Source organism: Ambystoma mexicanum, chromosome 1q, assembly GCF_040938575.1.
Source record: "Ambystoma mexicanum isolate Mex_15411 chromosome 1q, UKY_AmexF1_1, whole genome shotgun sequence".
Classification (NCBI taxonomy): domain Eukaryota; kingdom Metazoa; phylum Chordata; class Amphibia; order Caudata; family Ambystomatidae; genus Ambystoma; species Ambystoma mexicanum.
In genome coordinates this window covers 934,103,155-934,120,087 of record NC_090922.1, presented here as the reverse complement: position 1 = coordinate 934,120,087, position 16,933 = coordinate 934,103,155, and the positions used below count along the sequence as shown (strand labels likewise).

The window sequence follows — 16,933 nt, the reverse complement described above, 5'->3', positions numbered from 1 at the left end:
GGTGAGGTGAAGGCCTCCATTGAATACCTGGGAATAACTATCCATCGGTCTGCAGCAGAGACGATAGCATGAAACTTTACTGCTTCTGTGAAGTGGTTTGAAGTCAAGCTAGCATATTGGGGAAAGATTCCGATGTCGCTCCTGGGTCGACTCTCGGTACTCAAAATGTTAGTTCTACTGAAATAGTTGTACTTATTTAATATCCCAGTCTGGCCAGGTAGAAAGTTGTGAGCTACAAGCACTGTGTACGTTGTTTGTATGGGGTAACCGTGGGATTCGAAAGGGCAGTCAATGACTAAACTGTGGGAAGAGGGTGTGCTTGGAGCAGCCCTTTTTGAGCTGTACTATTTAGCGGTGCAAGGACTCTATGCTGCATTCTGGGAGGAGTTGGAGAACCCCCACCACATGTCAGGTTGGAGGAGAGTGCGGTGGGTGAACTGCCCCTCCGAACCATCATATATGGGACGGACTACAAAGCAAGAGGACCATTAGACCCACTTGCAGGTACCCAACAGGCCTGGAGTAGACTTCGCAGGATGCTAAGAGTTAAGGCCCCATACGATAGGAGGGTGCCCCTGTGGGGTCACTCTGCTTTGGCACCGACATTAGATCCGACGATAGAAAAAAGTTGGAGGCTGGCTGGTGTCGACTCACTGGGGTGCATGTATGGATGAGGGAAGTATATCGATTCAGAGGAGTTCAAGGTACACGCAAGCGGGTCCCACCTGCAGATGTTACACTACTGGAGAATGAGAAAGGCGTTCAGGGCACAGTGGCCGGGCTTCCCGACCTGAACCAAAAAACTATTCTTGGCGAGTCCTATATACATGAGGCACAGATAGGAGGAATGGCTAAATGTGTGTCAATACTTTATAGTCGATTACTTGGTGAACTCGCACACAAAGGGCTGGACAATAAGGTAAAATGGGAGAGAGACTTTGGTTCTGAGTTTACTGATGAGAAGTGGTCGGATATTTGCAGCCAAAAAGTCTCCTATAATTCCAAGTTTTGATTATTCCAGTTCATGATACTGAATAGATAGCATTTTATACCCTAGCCAAGATACTAAAAGATTGTGCGGGTAAGTGCCCCAGATGTGCCGGAGATGATGCAGGCTTGTTGCATATGCTGTGTACCTGTCCACACTTACCCTATTGTGGGGGGGGGGTGCTGAGAGGGGGGACTGGCCACAGCGATTCCTTTCCCCCCTTTGTTTTGGGTGTTGGGCTACACTGAGAGAATGCAGAAGAAAAGCGTATGTTTTTGAACCTAGGATTACTGCTGGCCAATAGGCAAATTCTGTTGGCTTGGACACAGCAAAATGTACCAGCAGTGAACATCTTGCTACAGGACCGATATGGAGGAGATATATGGAACTCTAATGCATGCAAGGAGCAGGCTTAAGGACATTTGGGCAGACTTTCGTGGTTACTTGAAAGACTGGAGAGGGTGCTCAGCACAACTGACCAGCATGAATAATTCCAGCGAACCGTAGACTTTGTGACACCATTGTGAACTATGAATGTACAATATGATATTTGAATTGCATTTGCAGTTGTTATAAAATGAACATTAAGTTTAAACAAACAAAAGTGCAGAACCTCCTTGCCTTACCAACATCTATAGACCCAAATACAACCCGTTTTTTTGTAGATCTGATCTACAGTTGTTTAGAAGCAGAAGACCGGTTATATAAGGGTCATACATGGGAAGCATGGCTGTGCTTTTGAATTGTTGTAGACAGCGTCCATGACTTTACTGTGCTAAGTTTTGATAAAGATTTAAGTAATTTCTGCCTGGAGATGCTATATCAACATGTTGGACATTGAGTCCGATAGGGGTTGAGTATTTGTGTAAATACCATGCAAAGAAAGTGATTTGCCTTGTATTTGAGGCATGTTTTTTCTTTTTATTCTTTCTGAATAAACATATGCGTTCATAAATTGTATTAATGGACCATTTTAATTCATGTAATTTAACATTTCTCGTCTTTTTAGATTATGAGGTTTTCACCTGAAAGTGTTGCAGCCTTTATAGCAGTCCTGGGGATTCTTTCAATTATTGCGCAGGTATGTACTCCAGACACTTTTCAGATGCGATCTAAAAGACAGAAATTTAGAATGAGGAAGTAAATGGACATTGCCTTTCCCTCGTTCTCGTTTTTACTTCGTTTATTTTATGGAGGATCAAAATAAGTATGGTGTGGTATTTGAAAATATTGCACACCCTTTAAAACATGTTTATGCATCGTACAACTAAATTACAGAAAGATGATTTGAAATTTGCTCCATTATCGCCCTAGGCTTAGAACTGCTGTATTGTTTTGATATCCTGGCAATGGTCAAAGACCCTTACCTCCAACACTGTTTTTCTTTAATCTTCCGATGGTTGAATAAATTAATTATTGACGCCCTTTCTCCATAAGTATATAAACAAGATTTCACTGTTAGAATTTGTAACCTCTCTTAAGGTGGGACACTGAGAAGCAGGTCCAATGAAACATTTGTTTTTAATACTTCACTTTGAGCACAATAGATACGTAGGTTTAGATCACTGTTAAAAATAGAAATCTTTTGTTTTGGACTAATCAGGGAAAACAAAACTCCCACAATCATTTTCAGGTAGTAGGCAAAACAAAAAGCTTTGTCTTACAAGACAATCTACAGAGTGACATGTACACTCTACCAGAACAATCCTGCAAATACCTAATCCACCTACCATACCTCCCCTGTTAGAGGATATGACCTTGTGAACTAAACTGAAACTTAAAGACGACCCACCAATACAATAGTCCACTGCCCAGTGCCTGGAAGGCAGCCTTCCTCCTCTGTCCAGTTCTTTTTAGAACAATCGGAACATTCAAATGGATTGTGTCCTCCCACATATTCCTCATCTTAGATATTCATATCTACAGCTTTGCTGCTTTTGGAAAAATGTTTTCTTCACCAGAGGGCGCTGTGCCCGAGGTCGCGTCGCTGATATCCCTCGGAGGCTGCCGTCGAGCGTCAATGTCAACCGCAGTATAAAGGGCTCGAGCCACGGCCGTGTTGGCTTCAGTTCTGTTTTTCCGATAGCTTTCACTTTGTGTCCCGAAAACGGCGCTTCAGTTCTTCGAACTATGTCCTCCTCAGCGAATCCTTCCACGCCCAAGACTGGCTTTAAAAAATGTCAGAAATGCAGGAAAATGTCAATAAACGACCCATCGAGTTTGCCTCTGGTGCTTGGGTCCGGACCATTAAAGGCGGTGTCGAAGGCCTACTCGACGCCATTATCAAAGGCATCGACAGTTCACGAGACAACGCTTTCATCGGGGGCTCCTTCAACTGTGTTGAAGCCTGCGTCGATAACATTGACACCTTTGTCGAAGTCCATTCTAATTCCAGCACCCAAATCAACATCTTTGTCGAAGCCAAGGTCTATGCCCATTGAATCACCAGGTAAAAGTATCATCCTAAGTCTAGACAGGATTTTTCAAATCTATGTCTTCCATTTTTGAAGAGCAATCCTCTGAAGAGGACATCTCTCCTTCTGGTGCGAGATTTGGGACAAAAGATGTTCCCAAGAAGTTAGTCTCACTCTAAGATGGCTGACCTGTATGAGTGTCACAGCAAGTGGTCTGGACACGTCTCCTGAGTTGGATTTTTAAAAGACCTGACCCTGCTGATTATGCAGACGCAGGATATAGGAGACTTATGAATAAGGTAGGATATGATATGATATGGCATTTATAACGCGCCTATACACAAGTGTTTCAAGGCGCGACGAGGCAAGAGAGGGGAAAACAGGGCAAGTGAAAGAGCGGACGTCAGTGTCAAGTGCAGGTAGTGGGACTGTAGGGATACAGAAAACAGTCACCAAGTGCAGGGATTGTCAGGAACCGACTAGCGGGGGAGGGACCAGGCCCGAGAATCGGAGGTAGCCAGGTAACCCGTGCAGTTCCCGTGATGTCCAGGGAGTCAGCAGGGGAGAAGAGGAGAAAAAGTGGACGAGAAGAGAAACTTTTTGAGGTGCTTGCTGTTAGGGAGAATTCTCTCTTTAGGCTGAATTTCCTAACCTAGTGAGTCCCCCAGCAGCTTTGCTGGATTTCTGGAGTTTGTTTTTTTCTCCTGCCAAGAGTGAGACTCTTTTTCTCCCACTCTTGGACATGATTTATGGTGTTCCTTTGAATGTTAATGTGTTTTATGGGCTATGGGGTCCTTTACTCCATAGGGTCTCGTGTGTTTTTACTATGTGTGTTACACAGCACCCTCCGTGCAGTAACACAGGGGTGTCATAGTGACACCCCACCATAGACTCCTTACCCTGGGACTGACTACTGTCTCCCAGGGCATGTAAAGTCACCATTGGCTTTACTAGTCCCAAATTATTAACAGAAACCAGTACAAACCATCATATTTTGGACGTACTGGTCGGGGCACTTCGATTGCCCCGTGGTCTGTTAGTCGAGGGGGCACGTCTCCGTCCCCCCCGATCGAGTTTTGGCTGGTGGCAGTGGATACTACTTTTTATATTCAACCGCAAATATTTCCCTATGGGATTTTCCCATTGTTTGAGGCTACCAACTTTAATTATTTAATTCTCATAGCCTCGAACATACCGCCGGTTTATTTAATTAATATTAATTCACCGGTTGGTATTTTTTGCCAGGACTCGATTCTAAAATGGCGTTTGTGTTCTCTTCTGTGACTCCAACCCAAGTCGAGCCCTTTGTTCCACTTTTTGGCGGGCTTCTCCACAGAAGCCTCCAAAAGTGGTGCCACTTTGTCTGGGTACCACAGAGGGTGTGGGAGGGGGTTTAGGCACCCTGGACTGAGTTACCTTGGTAACTCAAGTCGCACTCTTGTGTGATTGGCCCAAGTGGTGAGCCAGCCGGCTCACCACTTAGCATGTTTGATTGACAGCTAGGCTGATTGAATGGGGGTATGCTGCATAAAAGCAGGGCTTTTGGGACTGGAACTACAGAAGTCGCCACAGGACCTGAGAATCCGACGAGGGAGAAGCTGAGCCGACCTACCACGACGACACCACCGGTGGAGCCCTGCGGAACCGACTCACCACTTCCCGACGACAGAGAAGATCTCCCGGCTGGAGAGGCTTCTTTCCCTGACTGGTGGGCACAACCAGTTTACCTTCTTCTCTTCGCACCCCAGTCCGGTTTGTGGTCCAACTGCCCGTGCCAAGCACCCCGTCAGCTGGATAGCCACTTATCCTGAACTGCAAATCAACGGACCGCTCCTTGTACCAGAGAAACTCCGCGGCTGGTTTCTTCCCTGGCAGTGCAACGGACTCCTGTCTTCCTCCCCGACGAGATCCGCTCTTCCCCCGGACGAAGCACCAACTTGCATCCGCTGCCAGGAACAACTGCCCCCGCTGGAGTGTTCTCACCACTTTAAGGTACCGTGTCCGCCAGGCCTCCCTTTCTAAAGATTGCTACAAGATAATAACCCCTTAACCTTCTGGACTGGGTTGGCCGCCTTGACCCTCTAACTGGTCCCTTTCTTTGGTCCAACTCCTTTTTGAACCGTTACAAGACTCTTGTGCACTGCAACAGTGTGACCTTGGACACATTTCGTTTTGATCCTCTTAAAGCGGATCCGGCCTACTGACTCTGAATTCACGGTGTTACTTTGCCTTCCTCTCTTATTGTGGTCCCAGAGGGAACTGCACAGGTTTCTGCCTAACACTGGTGGCAGAGGTGGGATGTGTATTGAGTATACACTTTAGAGTGCTTGTTGAACACTTTAGGACAACTAACCTCAGAGCTTAGCACTGAGAAGCTGATTTTCTAACTATGTCTGCTATGGAGAGTTATACCCTAGAATCATCGTCTGCCAAAACTGCTGATTGCTTAAAAGTATTGTGTAGACATAAGAATCTCTCTGAGAAGGGCAAGAAAATGGAACTTATAGAAAGATTGTTAGAAAACCAAAGTCTGGGTGGTACAGAGGAATCTACCCCCCCTAGCAAATGTAGAAAACAGTGATGGTATTGATCTGAATCAAAGTCTTGATAATGAGTCAGAAGAGGAAAGTGAACCTAATGGAGTTAGCCACTCTGAGCCTCTGTCTGCCTTACCTACTGTACCTACTGGGCCTATACCAGGTCCCACATGTCACCCTGCTTATTTTGAACTTGAAAAAATGAAGCTTGAATTAGAATACAAACGTTTTATTGCTCAATCTGAGAGAAACCAAGAGCTAGAGTTCAGAAGAATGAATGCCCAGGCTGAGCAGAAGCAAGCTGAGTTAAGACTCAGAGAAATAGAGCTTAATCATGAACTAGAAATGAAAAGGTTGTCTGTGGAAAATGCTTCTCTCTCCTCTGGTTCTTCTAGGAGTTCCAGTCCCAAGAGACCCCGGATGCCTAAGGAATTAGTGGGTATGTATGAACCTAAGTTGGATGTGTTGGATTGGTTAAAAATGTTTGAGTATAATCATGGGCTCCAGGACATCACAGGGAATGAGTTACTTCCCTGGTTGTTCTCTAGGCTTCCCCCTGTTGCAACTGATGTGGTAATGGAGTTGGGGGAGGTGGATAAGAAGGATTATGAGTGTGTGAAACTAGCTTTGGGAAGACCCCTTCCCAGTACCTTAAGAGGTTTAGGACCCTCAAAAATCATGATGGTACCCCTTGGGCTACCTGGGTGAGTGAAAGTTTGAAAAACTTAGAGGGATGGATTAAGGATTACAGAGTTAACACTTATGAAGGAATGAAGAATCTTGTAATGTTGGAGTCAATTTATGATGCCTGCTCTCCTGAGCTCAGACAGCACTTGGCTGATTCAAAGGAATTAGATTCCAGGAAGTTAGCTGAGGCTGCTGACTTGTGGGTTGCCAACAGGGCCACTCACAAGGATTCTGGGGCTACTCAGAAAAAGGATGAGGGAAAACAGCCAAAAAAGGACTCCAAAGAGAATTCTAATAATTCCAATTCCAAAGAGGGCCCCAAACAAAACCAAAAGGGTAAGCCACAAGGGAAACCAAATCAGGCTAGTGTACCTTCTGGTGCCAAACCAGAAGGAGGTCAGAACAAGCCACCATTCCAGAAAGCATTTGGTAAATGCTTTGTTTGTGGCTCTACTGACCATGTGAAAGGAGATCCCAGATGTAAGGGTAAACCTTCAGGGGTCCAGCTTGTCTCCTTAGCCTTCGCTCCAGAGGAGGAAGTACAACTGGCAAGTGGAAACTTTCCATTACTGGCTGATGAACCCATTGGCGTCTCAGCCAGTGTTTCTTTAGTGTCTCTGGGTTTGTGGGAACAACAGAACTTAGATGTCTATAATTCTATCCCAGATAATACTAAAGAGTATTATAAGGACAGTGTCCAGGTGAATGGTCAGGAGACTCCTGCCATTAGGGACACTGGGGCCAACATAACTGTGGTGGACAAATCGTTTTTTCAGGCTGAAGATGTTGCTAAGGCACCTAAACACCTCACCAAGTTAGCTGGAGGGCCTGTGCAGATGCTTCCCCAATTACCAGTTCTCATCCAGTGTAATGACATGACTGTGAAGATACCTGTCAGCATACAAAGTGAGGCGCCAGGAAGGGTTCTGCTGGGTAATGACTTGAAAACTCTTGGAGTAGAGTCACATACCCCCAGACCTCCTAATAAATGGTTAAAGGAGCTCACCAGACCTGCAAGGGAGAGAACCATGAGAGGTACTCCCAAGGAGATGATGAAGAAAGAGATCACTCCTGCTCCACTGGAGATGTCAGCTGCTGTCTCTAAGCAAACAGAAGCAAAGGGGAAACCTAAGACTGCTAACAGGAAACCAGCAGTCAACACTCCAGTGCAGCCAACAAGGACGCCCCCTAGGTTGTCCAAAGTTACACCAGTAACTCCCCCTCAAGCTGAGGCTGAGAGGGAGGTACAACCCTGTGTGGTTGAACTAGACTCTGAAGAAGAGCTAGTGGAAGGCCAGGAACTCATTGGAGATCTGGATCCTGTTGACCATCCTGAGCTGCAGTCTTTACTGGCAGAAGGTGGACCCAACAGGGCAGACTTCAGTAAGGGACAGAGAGAATGTCCAACTCTGGAAGGTCTTCGCCACCAGGCAGATGCTCAGGCTGAAGGGCAAGAGCCTGGGAAATATAGGTTACACTGGGAAGATGGCCTCTTCTACAGTGAACCAACCGAGTCTGCACCTGGGGACAACAAACGGCTGGTAGTACCCCAAGAGAACAGACCACAGTTCTTGCAGTTAGCCCATGAGATTCCTTTGGCTGGTCACTTGAGTTTCAATAAGACTAAGGAAAGGCTCTCGCTCTACTTTTATTGGCCAAAGATGGGGGCTGAAGTAGATAAATACTGCAGGAGCTGCCACACCTGCCAGACTTCTGGTAAGGTTGGCTCCAAGAATGTGGCACCTTTAGTGCCTCTCTCAGTTGTGGGAGTCCCATTTGAGAGAGTAGGGATTGACATTGTTGGTCCCCTTGATCCTCCACCCTCTTCAGGCAACAGGTTTATACTTGTTGTAGTAGACCATGCTACTAGTTACCCTGAGGCAATTCCTATGAGGACTGTTACAGCTCCGGCTGTGGCTAAGGCCCTCCTTGGTATTTTTACCAGGGTTGGGTTTCCTAAGGAAGTAATCTCTGACAGGGTCAAATTTTATGTCCCACTACATGAAAGCCATGTGGAAAACCTGCGGAGTTACTTACAAGTCCTCAACCGCATACCACCCTCAGACAAATGGGCTGGTTGAAAGGTTCAACAGAACCATGAAGAGCATGATAGGTGCTTTAGAGGACCCCTTAAAAGAAAGTGGGACCTTCTACTGCCATGCCTTCTCTTTGCTTATAGAGAAGTCCCTCAGGAGGGAGTAGGTTTTTCTCCCTTTGAACTTCTTTATGGTCATCCGGTCAGAGGTCCATTGGCCCTGATCAAGGAGGGGTTGGAGAGTGCTCCTTCCCCCAAGCCAGTCAGAGTGACTGACTACGTGATAGGTCTCCGAAGGAGAATGTCACAAAAGATGGCAGAAGCAAGTGATAACCTGAAAGCTGGACAAGCATTTGTCAAGCACTGGCATGACCAAAAGGCTAACATGGTTGACTTTACTCAGGACCAGCTAGTTCTCGTTATGATTCCAACAAGGCAGAGGGGAAATGGATGGGACCCTTCAAAGTTGTGGGTAAACTTGGAGAGGTCAACTATCTGGTGGACTTGGGCAACCCCAAGGAGGCTCCAACAGTCTTCCACACCAACAGACTAAAAGCGTATGTCTCCAGACCTGATGTAGGAGCATTGCTTCTAGCATCATCAGAGGAAGAAGAGAGTAAAGCTCTTCCTGATCTCCTCAGAGGCTTACCTTTAGACGAAAAGATTGAAGGAGTAAATCTCTCTTCAAATCTGACACCTGAGCAACAGGAAGAGTGCAAGTCTATGTTAAATCAGTTTGCCTCTCTGTTCTCACTTTCACCAGGCTTAACCCCTTGGGGACAGCATGACATACTCACTGGTGACTGTCTGCCAGTCAAAAGCAGAGGATATTGAATGTCAAAAAATGTAAGAACCCACATCAAAGGTGAGGTCAACAAGATGCTTGATCTCGAGGTAATAGAGCCCTCTACTAGTCCATGGTCTAGCCCAGTTGTGTTAGTACCAAAGGCAGGATCTAAAGAACTGAGATTCTGTGTGGATTACAGAGCTCCTAATGCAGTCACTAAGACTGATGCCCACCCTTTGCCAAGGACAGATGAGTTGGTGGATAGACTTGGTGCAGCCAAGTTCCTCAGCACATTTGACTTGACGTCAGGCTATTGGCAAATAGCCCTGACAGACCATGCCAAGGAGAAAACTGCATTTTCTACCCCAGTTGGCTTATACCAGTTTAAGGTTATGCCTTTTGGATTGAAAAATGCACCTGCTACATTTCAAAGGATGGTAAACCAGGTTCTGAATGGGATGGAGGACTTCTGCATGGCATACTTGTTCAGCAATTCCTGGGAAGAACATGTGGACCACCTGAGATATGTTTTGTAGGCTCTTGGAAAGGCCAATCTGACCATAAAGGCAAGTAAATGCCAGATTGGACAGAGTAAAGTGGTCTACCTTGGACATGAGGTAGGAGGTGGAGAAATAAGGCCTTTGCCCAGTAAGATTGAAGCTGTGCAAAATTGAACAACACCTACTACTCAGACCCAGATGAAAGCCTTCTTAGGTCTCACTGGGTATGGAATTTCATTGAGAACTATGGGTCCATAGCTTCTCCACTGAATGTCATCTCCTCTCCTAAATTCCCTAAAAAGGTTAGGTGGAATGAGGAATGCAATCAGCCCTTTGAAACCCTAAAAAAGGCTCTTTGACAAGCCCCAGTACTCAGAGCTCCTGACTACCACCAAACTTTCATTGTGCAAACAGATGCTTCAAATGTAGGAATAGGTGCAGTGCTCAGTCAACTGCATGGGAAAGGTAGTGAGCACCCCATTTGCTTCATCAGTAGAAAACTGAAGAATCCTGAAACAAGGTGGGCAACCATTGAAAGAGAGTGTTTTGCTATTGTGTGGGCTCTGAAGAAGTTCAGGCCATACTTGTATGGTACTACTTTTGTCATTCAGACTGACCACCAACCCTTGAGATGGTTAATGCAAATGAAAGGGGAAAACCCAAAACTATTGAGATGGTCAATCTGCCTGCAAGGGTTTGATTTCACCATTGAGCACAGGTCAGGGTGTCACCACCAAAATGCTGATGGTCTCTCTAGGAGGTATGTCATTGGATTCATCCAGGAGTGGATTAAATCCTCCTGTCCCTTAGTCTGAGGCGGGGGGCGAGTGTTGGGGAGAATTCTCTCTTTAGGCGTTTAGGAGTTTGTTTTTTTCTCCTGCCAAGAGTGAGACTCTTTTTTCCCCCACTCTTGGACATGATTTATGGTGTTCATTTGAATGTTAATGTGTTTTATGGGCTATGGGGTCCTTTACTCCATAGGGTCTCATGTGTTTTAACTATGTGTTACACAGCACCCTCTGTGCAGTAACACAGGGGTGTCATAGTGACACCCCACCATAGACTCCATACCCTGGGACTGACTACTGTCTCCCAGGGCATGTAAAGTCACCATTGGCTTTACTAGTCCCAAATTAGTAACAGAAACCAGTACAAACCATCATATTGTGGACGTACTGGTCGGGGCACTTCGATTGCCCCGGGGTCTGTTAGTCGAGGGGGCACGTCTCCGTCCCCCCTGATCGAGTTTTGGCTGGTGGCAGTGGATACTACTTTTTATATTCGACCGCAAATATTTCCCTATGGGATTTTCCCATTGTTCGAGGCTACCAACTTTAATTATTTAATTCTCATAGCCTCGAACATACCGCCGGTTTATTTAATTAATATTAATTCACTGGTTGGTATTTTTTGCCAGGACTCGATTCTAAAATGGCGTTTGTGTTCTCTTCTGTGACTCCAACCCAAGTCGAGCCCTTTGTTCCACTTTTTGGCGGGCTTCTCCACAGAAGCCTCCAAAAGTGGTGCCACTCTGTCTGGGTACCACAGGGGGTGTGGGAGGGTGTTTAGGCACCCTGGACTGAGTTACCTTGGTAACTCAAGTCGCACTCTTGTATGATTGGCCCACTTAGCATGTTTGATTGACAGCTAGGCTGAGTGAATGGGGGTATGCTGCATAAAAGCAGAGCTTTTGGGACTGGAACTTCAGAAGTCGCCACAGGACCTGAGAATCCGACGAGGGAGAAGCTGAGCCGACCTACCACGACGACACCACCGGTGGAACCCTGCGGAACCGACTCACCACTTCCCGACGACAGAGAAGATCTCCCGGCTGGAGAGGCTTCTTCCCCTGACTGGTGGGCACAACCAGTTTACTTTCTTCTCTTCGCACCCCAGTCAGGTGTGTGGTCGAACTGCCCGTGCCAAGCACCCCGGCAGCCGGATAGCCACTTACCCCATAACCACGAATCAACAGACCGCTCCTTGTACCTGAGAAACTCAGCGGCTGGTTTCTTCCCTGGCAGTGCAAACGACTCCTGTCTTCGAGATCCTCTCTTCCCCCGGACAAAGCACTGACTTGCATCCGCTGCCAGGAACAACTGCCCCCGCTGGAGTGTTCTCACCACTCTTAAGGTACCGTGTCCGCCAGGCCTCCCTTTCTAAAGATTGCTACAAGGTAATAATAACCCCTTAACCTTCTGGACTGGGCTGGCCGCCTTGACCCTCTAACTGGTCCCTTTCTTTGGTCCAACTCCTTTTTGAAGACTCTTGTGCACTGCAACCGTGTGACCTTGGACACATTTCGTTTTGATCCTTTTAAAGCAGATCCGGCCTACTTCACAGTGTTACTTTGCCTTCCTCTCTTGTTGTGTTTGTGAAAAAGTGTTGGGATCTGTTGCAATTTATTCTCTGCTTTTCTCTCCCTTTTTAAAACGAATTATTAGAGTGCCATCTACGTTAAGCGCTCACCGCTGTCTGAAAATAAGTGGGGCTTTACTTAAGACTTGCCTAATATTCTTTTAAGGGAGTGTATATCTTTTAGTGACTGTGTTTTTGAATTGCTTACTATTAGTGCCTGTGTGTTTTTCTAGATGTGGTTTTAAATAAATAATTATCTCTTTTACACCAAGCCCTGGTCAGTGTTTACTTGTTCTATTGTATTCTCTTGACCTATTGTGAATACCCTGTATACTGCCTAACTCTTCTTGAGGGAAGTCTGACTGCTCAGCCACAGCTACCAAGTGAATCTGTGTGGTACAGACTGCTACCAAGTGGGTTTACTGCCAAACACCTGTAGTCCTAAATCTTTTGCAGTGGTCCCAGAGGGAACTGCACAGGTTTCTGCCTAACACTTGCGGAACCGAAGATGATTCTCCTCAAGTTTCAGGGAGGCTGGAGGCTGTTCCAGAGGGAGGCCCCAGCCGAAGAGAGAGATCTACCACCAGCTCGTTGATTGGAGAAGCGATTGACCCTGATGGAATTGAAGGCAGATGAGCTAAGAGCTCGAGAAGAAAGGTATTTAGGAAGAGATAGTTGAAGGTATTGAGGCCCCAGGCCCCAGAAGGCCTTGTGGACGATGCAGAGGGTTTTTAACTGTATTCTCGCAGCCACTGGGAGCCAGTGCAGAGATTTCAGTCCCGGAGAGATACGATCCCTGGGCTTGAGGCCAAGGACAAATCTCGCAGTTCTGTCTTCGATAAGTTGCAAAGGGCAGATTTAGAAAGAGGCTGTTGCAATAGTCCAGCATGAAGAGAGCCAGAGCTCTGGAGACAGTGAGCTTCTGGGGGAAGGAAAGGAAAGGCAGAATACCTCTGAGGAGGTGTAGCTTGTAGTGTGACTCCTTAGAGACGTCAGAGATATGAGGAGAGAAGGAGAGTGTAGAGTCAAAGATGACCCTGAGATTTATAGCCTTGCAGGTGGGAGCAGGAAGGGGGCCAAGAGAGGCCAGCCAGAGAGATAAAGGAAAGGAGGGAGTGGGTGTGATGATGAGGAGAATCTCAGTCTTAATGGCATTAAGGCAGAGGTCATTGGCGGCGCACCACTCTTGGATAGCAGACAGTCGGAGATGAGGGAAGTAGAGGAGGAGGCCGAGGGTAGCATGAAAATGAGCAGAGTGTCATCCACGTAGCACTGAAAGTTGCGGCAGAGAGCAGCTATGCGGTGTGCCAGGAGTGCCAGGTGACAGAATTCATGAGGTGGAACAGAAGTTCCCCTACTTACCAGCAGTAGAAAATGACAGACATTCTCTCTGAGGGTCCTCAAAAGGATCCTGTCCTTCCCTTTCACATAGCTCTGCAAAAGAAGGTGATGGCTGCATGGGAAGCCCCTGAATCGGGGCCTGCAGTAAATAGAAAATTCACGAGCAAATACATGTCCTCTTCTTCTGATCCTGAATACAAAACATCCGTCAGCTGAAAGTTAAGTGGTCCAAGCAGCCACATCCACTAGGCATTCGGCATACCCTACATTTCTCCCAGATAGGGATGACAAGAAGATTGTTACATGGCTTTGCAAGATTGTCTCTTCGGGAAGCATGGCATTAAAATCGACGAATGTGACTTGCACCCTTGCAAGATTCACATACACCCTGTGGGATGACCGCTGCGGCTGAACATATTCCTGATGGCGAGGAGCAAGAAGGTTTTCTTGCGCTTGTGAAAGATGGAAAGAAGGCTATGGGGGAATGCCTTCAATCAGGACTGGACATTGCTGACAGCATCAGTTGGTCCATGGCATTTAGCACAGTGCTGCGCAGATTTGCGTGGCTGAGGAAGTCGGGCTTTGCAACGGACGTGCAGGTCAGGCTACTTAATATGCCATTTGACGACTTGAGGTTGTTTGGCAGCAAGGCGGACAAAAGTTTAGAAAAGCTGCAGACCTCAAAAGCAGCAGCTAAGTCTCTTAGCGCTTCTGTAAGACAACCTCAACAACACTCCTACTCGGGCTCATCTTCCTGGAGGGGTCGTCCCTTTTGATTCTATTCCTCATTTGTCAAAGGGAAGGAAGGGACAGGCTAGTCAAAGAGGACAGCAAAGAAAATGTCCTTGTGGTGGAAGAGGAAAAAGTGCTAGATCAGCCCCAGCAGCGGCAGCTGTCCATTCAGCCGCTTCTGCAGCCGCCACAAAGCCACTCTGAGGTCTTGACCCACAAGACCCTGGTGGGAGGCAGGATCTCTTAGCATCTGAACGAATGGCAGGGCATTATTTCAGATGCTTGGCCACTGGGATCATCCACCGGGATACAACTCTGCCAAAATTCCAGATCCGCTCCTGTTGCAGGAAATTTTAACCTTGCTAGAGAAAGGTGCAATAGAACATGTACCTGTAGCGGAAAAGAACAAGGGTTGGTACTCCCATACTTTCTCATACTGAAAAAGGATGAAGGATTGAGACTCATCTTGGACTTGAAAAACTTGAACAAGTTCCTCAAGAAGGACGAGTTCAAGATGGTCACACTTTCTCAGATCCTTCAGGCTCTTCAACTCCAAGACTGGTTGGTATCATTGGACCTTCAGGATGCTTACTTTCGTGTCCCGATCCATCTCAAGCACAGGAAGTACCTGAGGTTCGCGATTGGCAATTCTCACTCTCCGTTTCGAGTTCTGCCATTTTGGTTGACCTCCGCCTCGACGGTCTTCACCAAGCGGATAGCGGTAGTGGCAGCGATCCTCAGGAGAGGTGGGATTCATGTCTACCCTTACCTGGACAATTGGTTAATCAGGGCACGTTCACCCGAACAAGCCCGGGAACATCTGAACATGACCTGCCACTTCCTACACAGACTGGGCTTCTCCCTCAATTACAAGAAGTCAAATATACCATTCCAAAGAATCCAATTCATCGGAGCAGTCCTGAATACTTCCTCGGGCAAAGCCTAGCCTCCGGAGATGAGAGCTCATCACATTCTGCAGATGGTAGCAAAGTTCCAGAATGCCCAGCATCTGCCGCCTTCGATTTTATGAGGTTGCTTGGCCTCATGGGATCCTGCATTTTTCTGGTGCCACAGGCCAGATTGAGAATGAGATCCCTTCAATGGACCCTCAGGACTCAATGGTCCCAATTTTCAGGGGTTATGTCAGATCTTGTGCATGTTCCGGCCAGAGAGGCTCAAGATCTTCTATGGTGGGCTTGCAAGGAAAATATCCTCTAGGGAGAATCCTTTTGGCAACCATGACCAGAGAGAACAGTAGTGACGGACGCCTCACTCACGGGGCGGGGAGCCCACACCAACAATCTGACAATCAGCGGTCGTTGGTCTCCATCGGAGTCCAAACTACACATCAACCTTTTGGAGCTGAGGGCAATCAGACTAGCGCTGAAGGCCTTTCTGCCCCCTGTACGGGGAAAGAATGTCTTGATAATGACGGACAACCCAGTGGCCATCTACTACCTCAACAAGAGAGGTAGGGTCACTACCACTGTGCAGAGAGGCAATGCAGCTCTGGTTGTGGGCAATGCAAGAAGGAATCTCTGTCAGCAGTTCACCTAGCCGGAGAGCAGAACACGGTGGCGGACACTCTGAGCAGGCGGAGCACAGTCTCTCACGAGTGGGAACTAGCTCAGGAAGTCCTCCAAGAGATCTTTGCCCTTTGGGGAACCCCTCAGATGGATCTGTTCGCGACCAGTGTCAACAAGAATTGCGAACTGTACTGCTCAAGGGAATTTCTTCCGAGAGGAGCTCTAGGGGACATGTTCGTAGTGGACTGGGACTTTCCAGTCCCTGTGATTCCTCAAGTAATCGGGAGGTTGAGAAAGTTGAGGAAATCCATGATACTAATTGCCCCGGATTGGTGCAGGAGGACATGGTACCCCGACCTTCTGGACAGGTCCATCTGCCCTCCAATAAGTCTTCCACAAAGAGAGGATCTTCTCTCGCAAGAGGAGGGTCGGGTTCTCCAGCCAGAGGTCAAGACACTTTGCCTTCACGCAATGTTTCTGAGAGGCTGAGATATAAGGATTGGGACCTCCCGGATGAGGTAATGGAGATTTTGCTTTTGGCTAGAGGGCCAGCAACAAAATCCTTGTACCGGTGTTGTTGCAACAAGTTCAGTAACTGGTGCAGGGATAAGCATGTGGATCCATTCTTATGTAATACTCCTACAATACTTTCTTTCCATTTACACTTGGCCAATTTGGGGCTCCAAGTTGGTACAATAAAAGGATACTTAGCAGCGCTATCTATTTTTAAACACTCCTCAGGAGAAGTGTCTTACTTCAAAATGCCCTTGATTATTCAGTTTCTCAAAGGGCTCACAAATGTGTACCCTCCAACCCCTTTCCATGTACCTTTTCATGTACCTGTCTGGAATTTAAAATTAGTTTTAAAATTCCTCACATGTGTTCCATTTGAGCCCTTACATTCTTGCCCGTTAAGGCTCCTTACTCTAGAGACAATACTTCTATTGGCAATTATATCAGCCCGCAGGGTGAATGAGTTGCAGGTGCTCTTGTAAGCCTCCTCACGCCATTTTTCATAAAGACAAGGT

General features: G+C 47.0%; 1 protein-coding gene across 1 annotated transcript in view; it reads left to right on the top strand.

Annotated features, from left to right (window-relative positions):
• MFSD14A (major facilitator superfamily domain containing 14A) overlaps positions 1-16,933 on the top strand; it is a 561,753-nt gene that overhangs the window by 290,437 nt on the left and 254,383 nt on the right. The window contains exon 8 of the mRNA XM_069641591.1: positions 1,998-2,069. Coding sequence (XP_069497692.1) covers positions 1,998-2,069 — 72 coding nt within the window. The remainder of the gene's footprint in view (positions 1-1,997; positions 2,070-16,933) is intronic.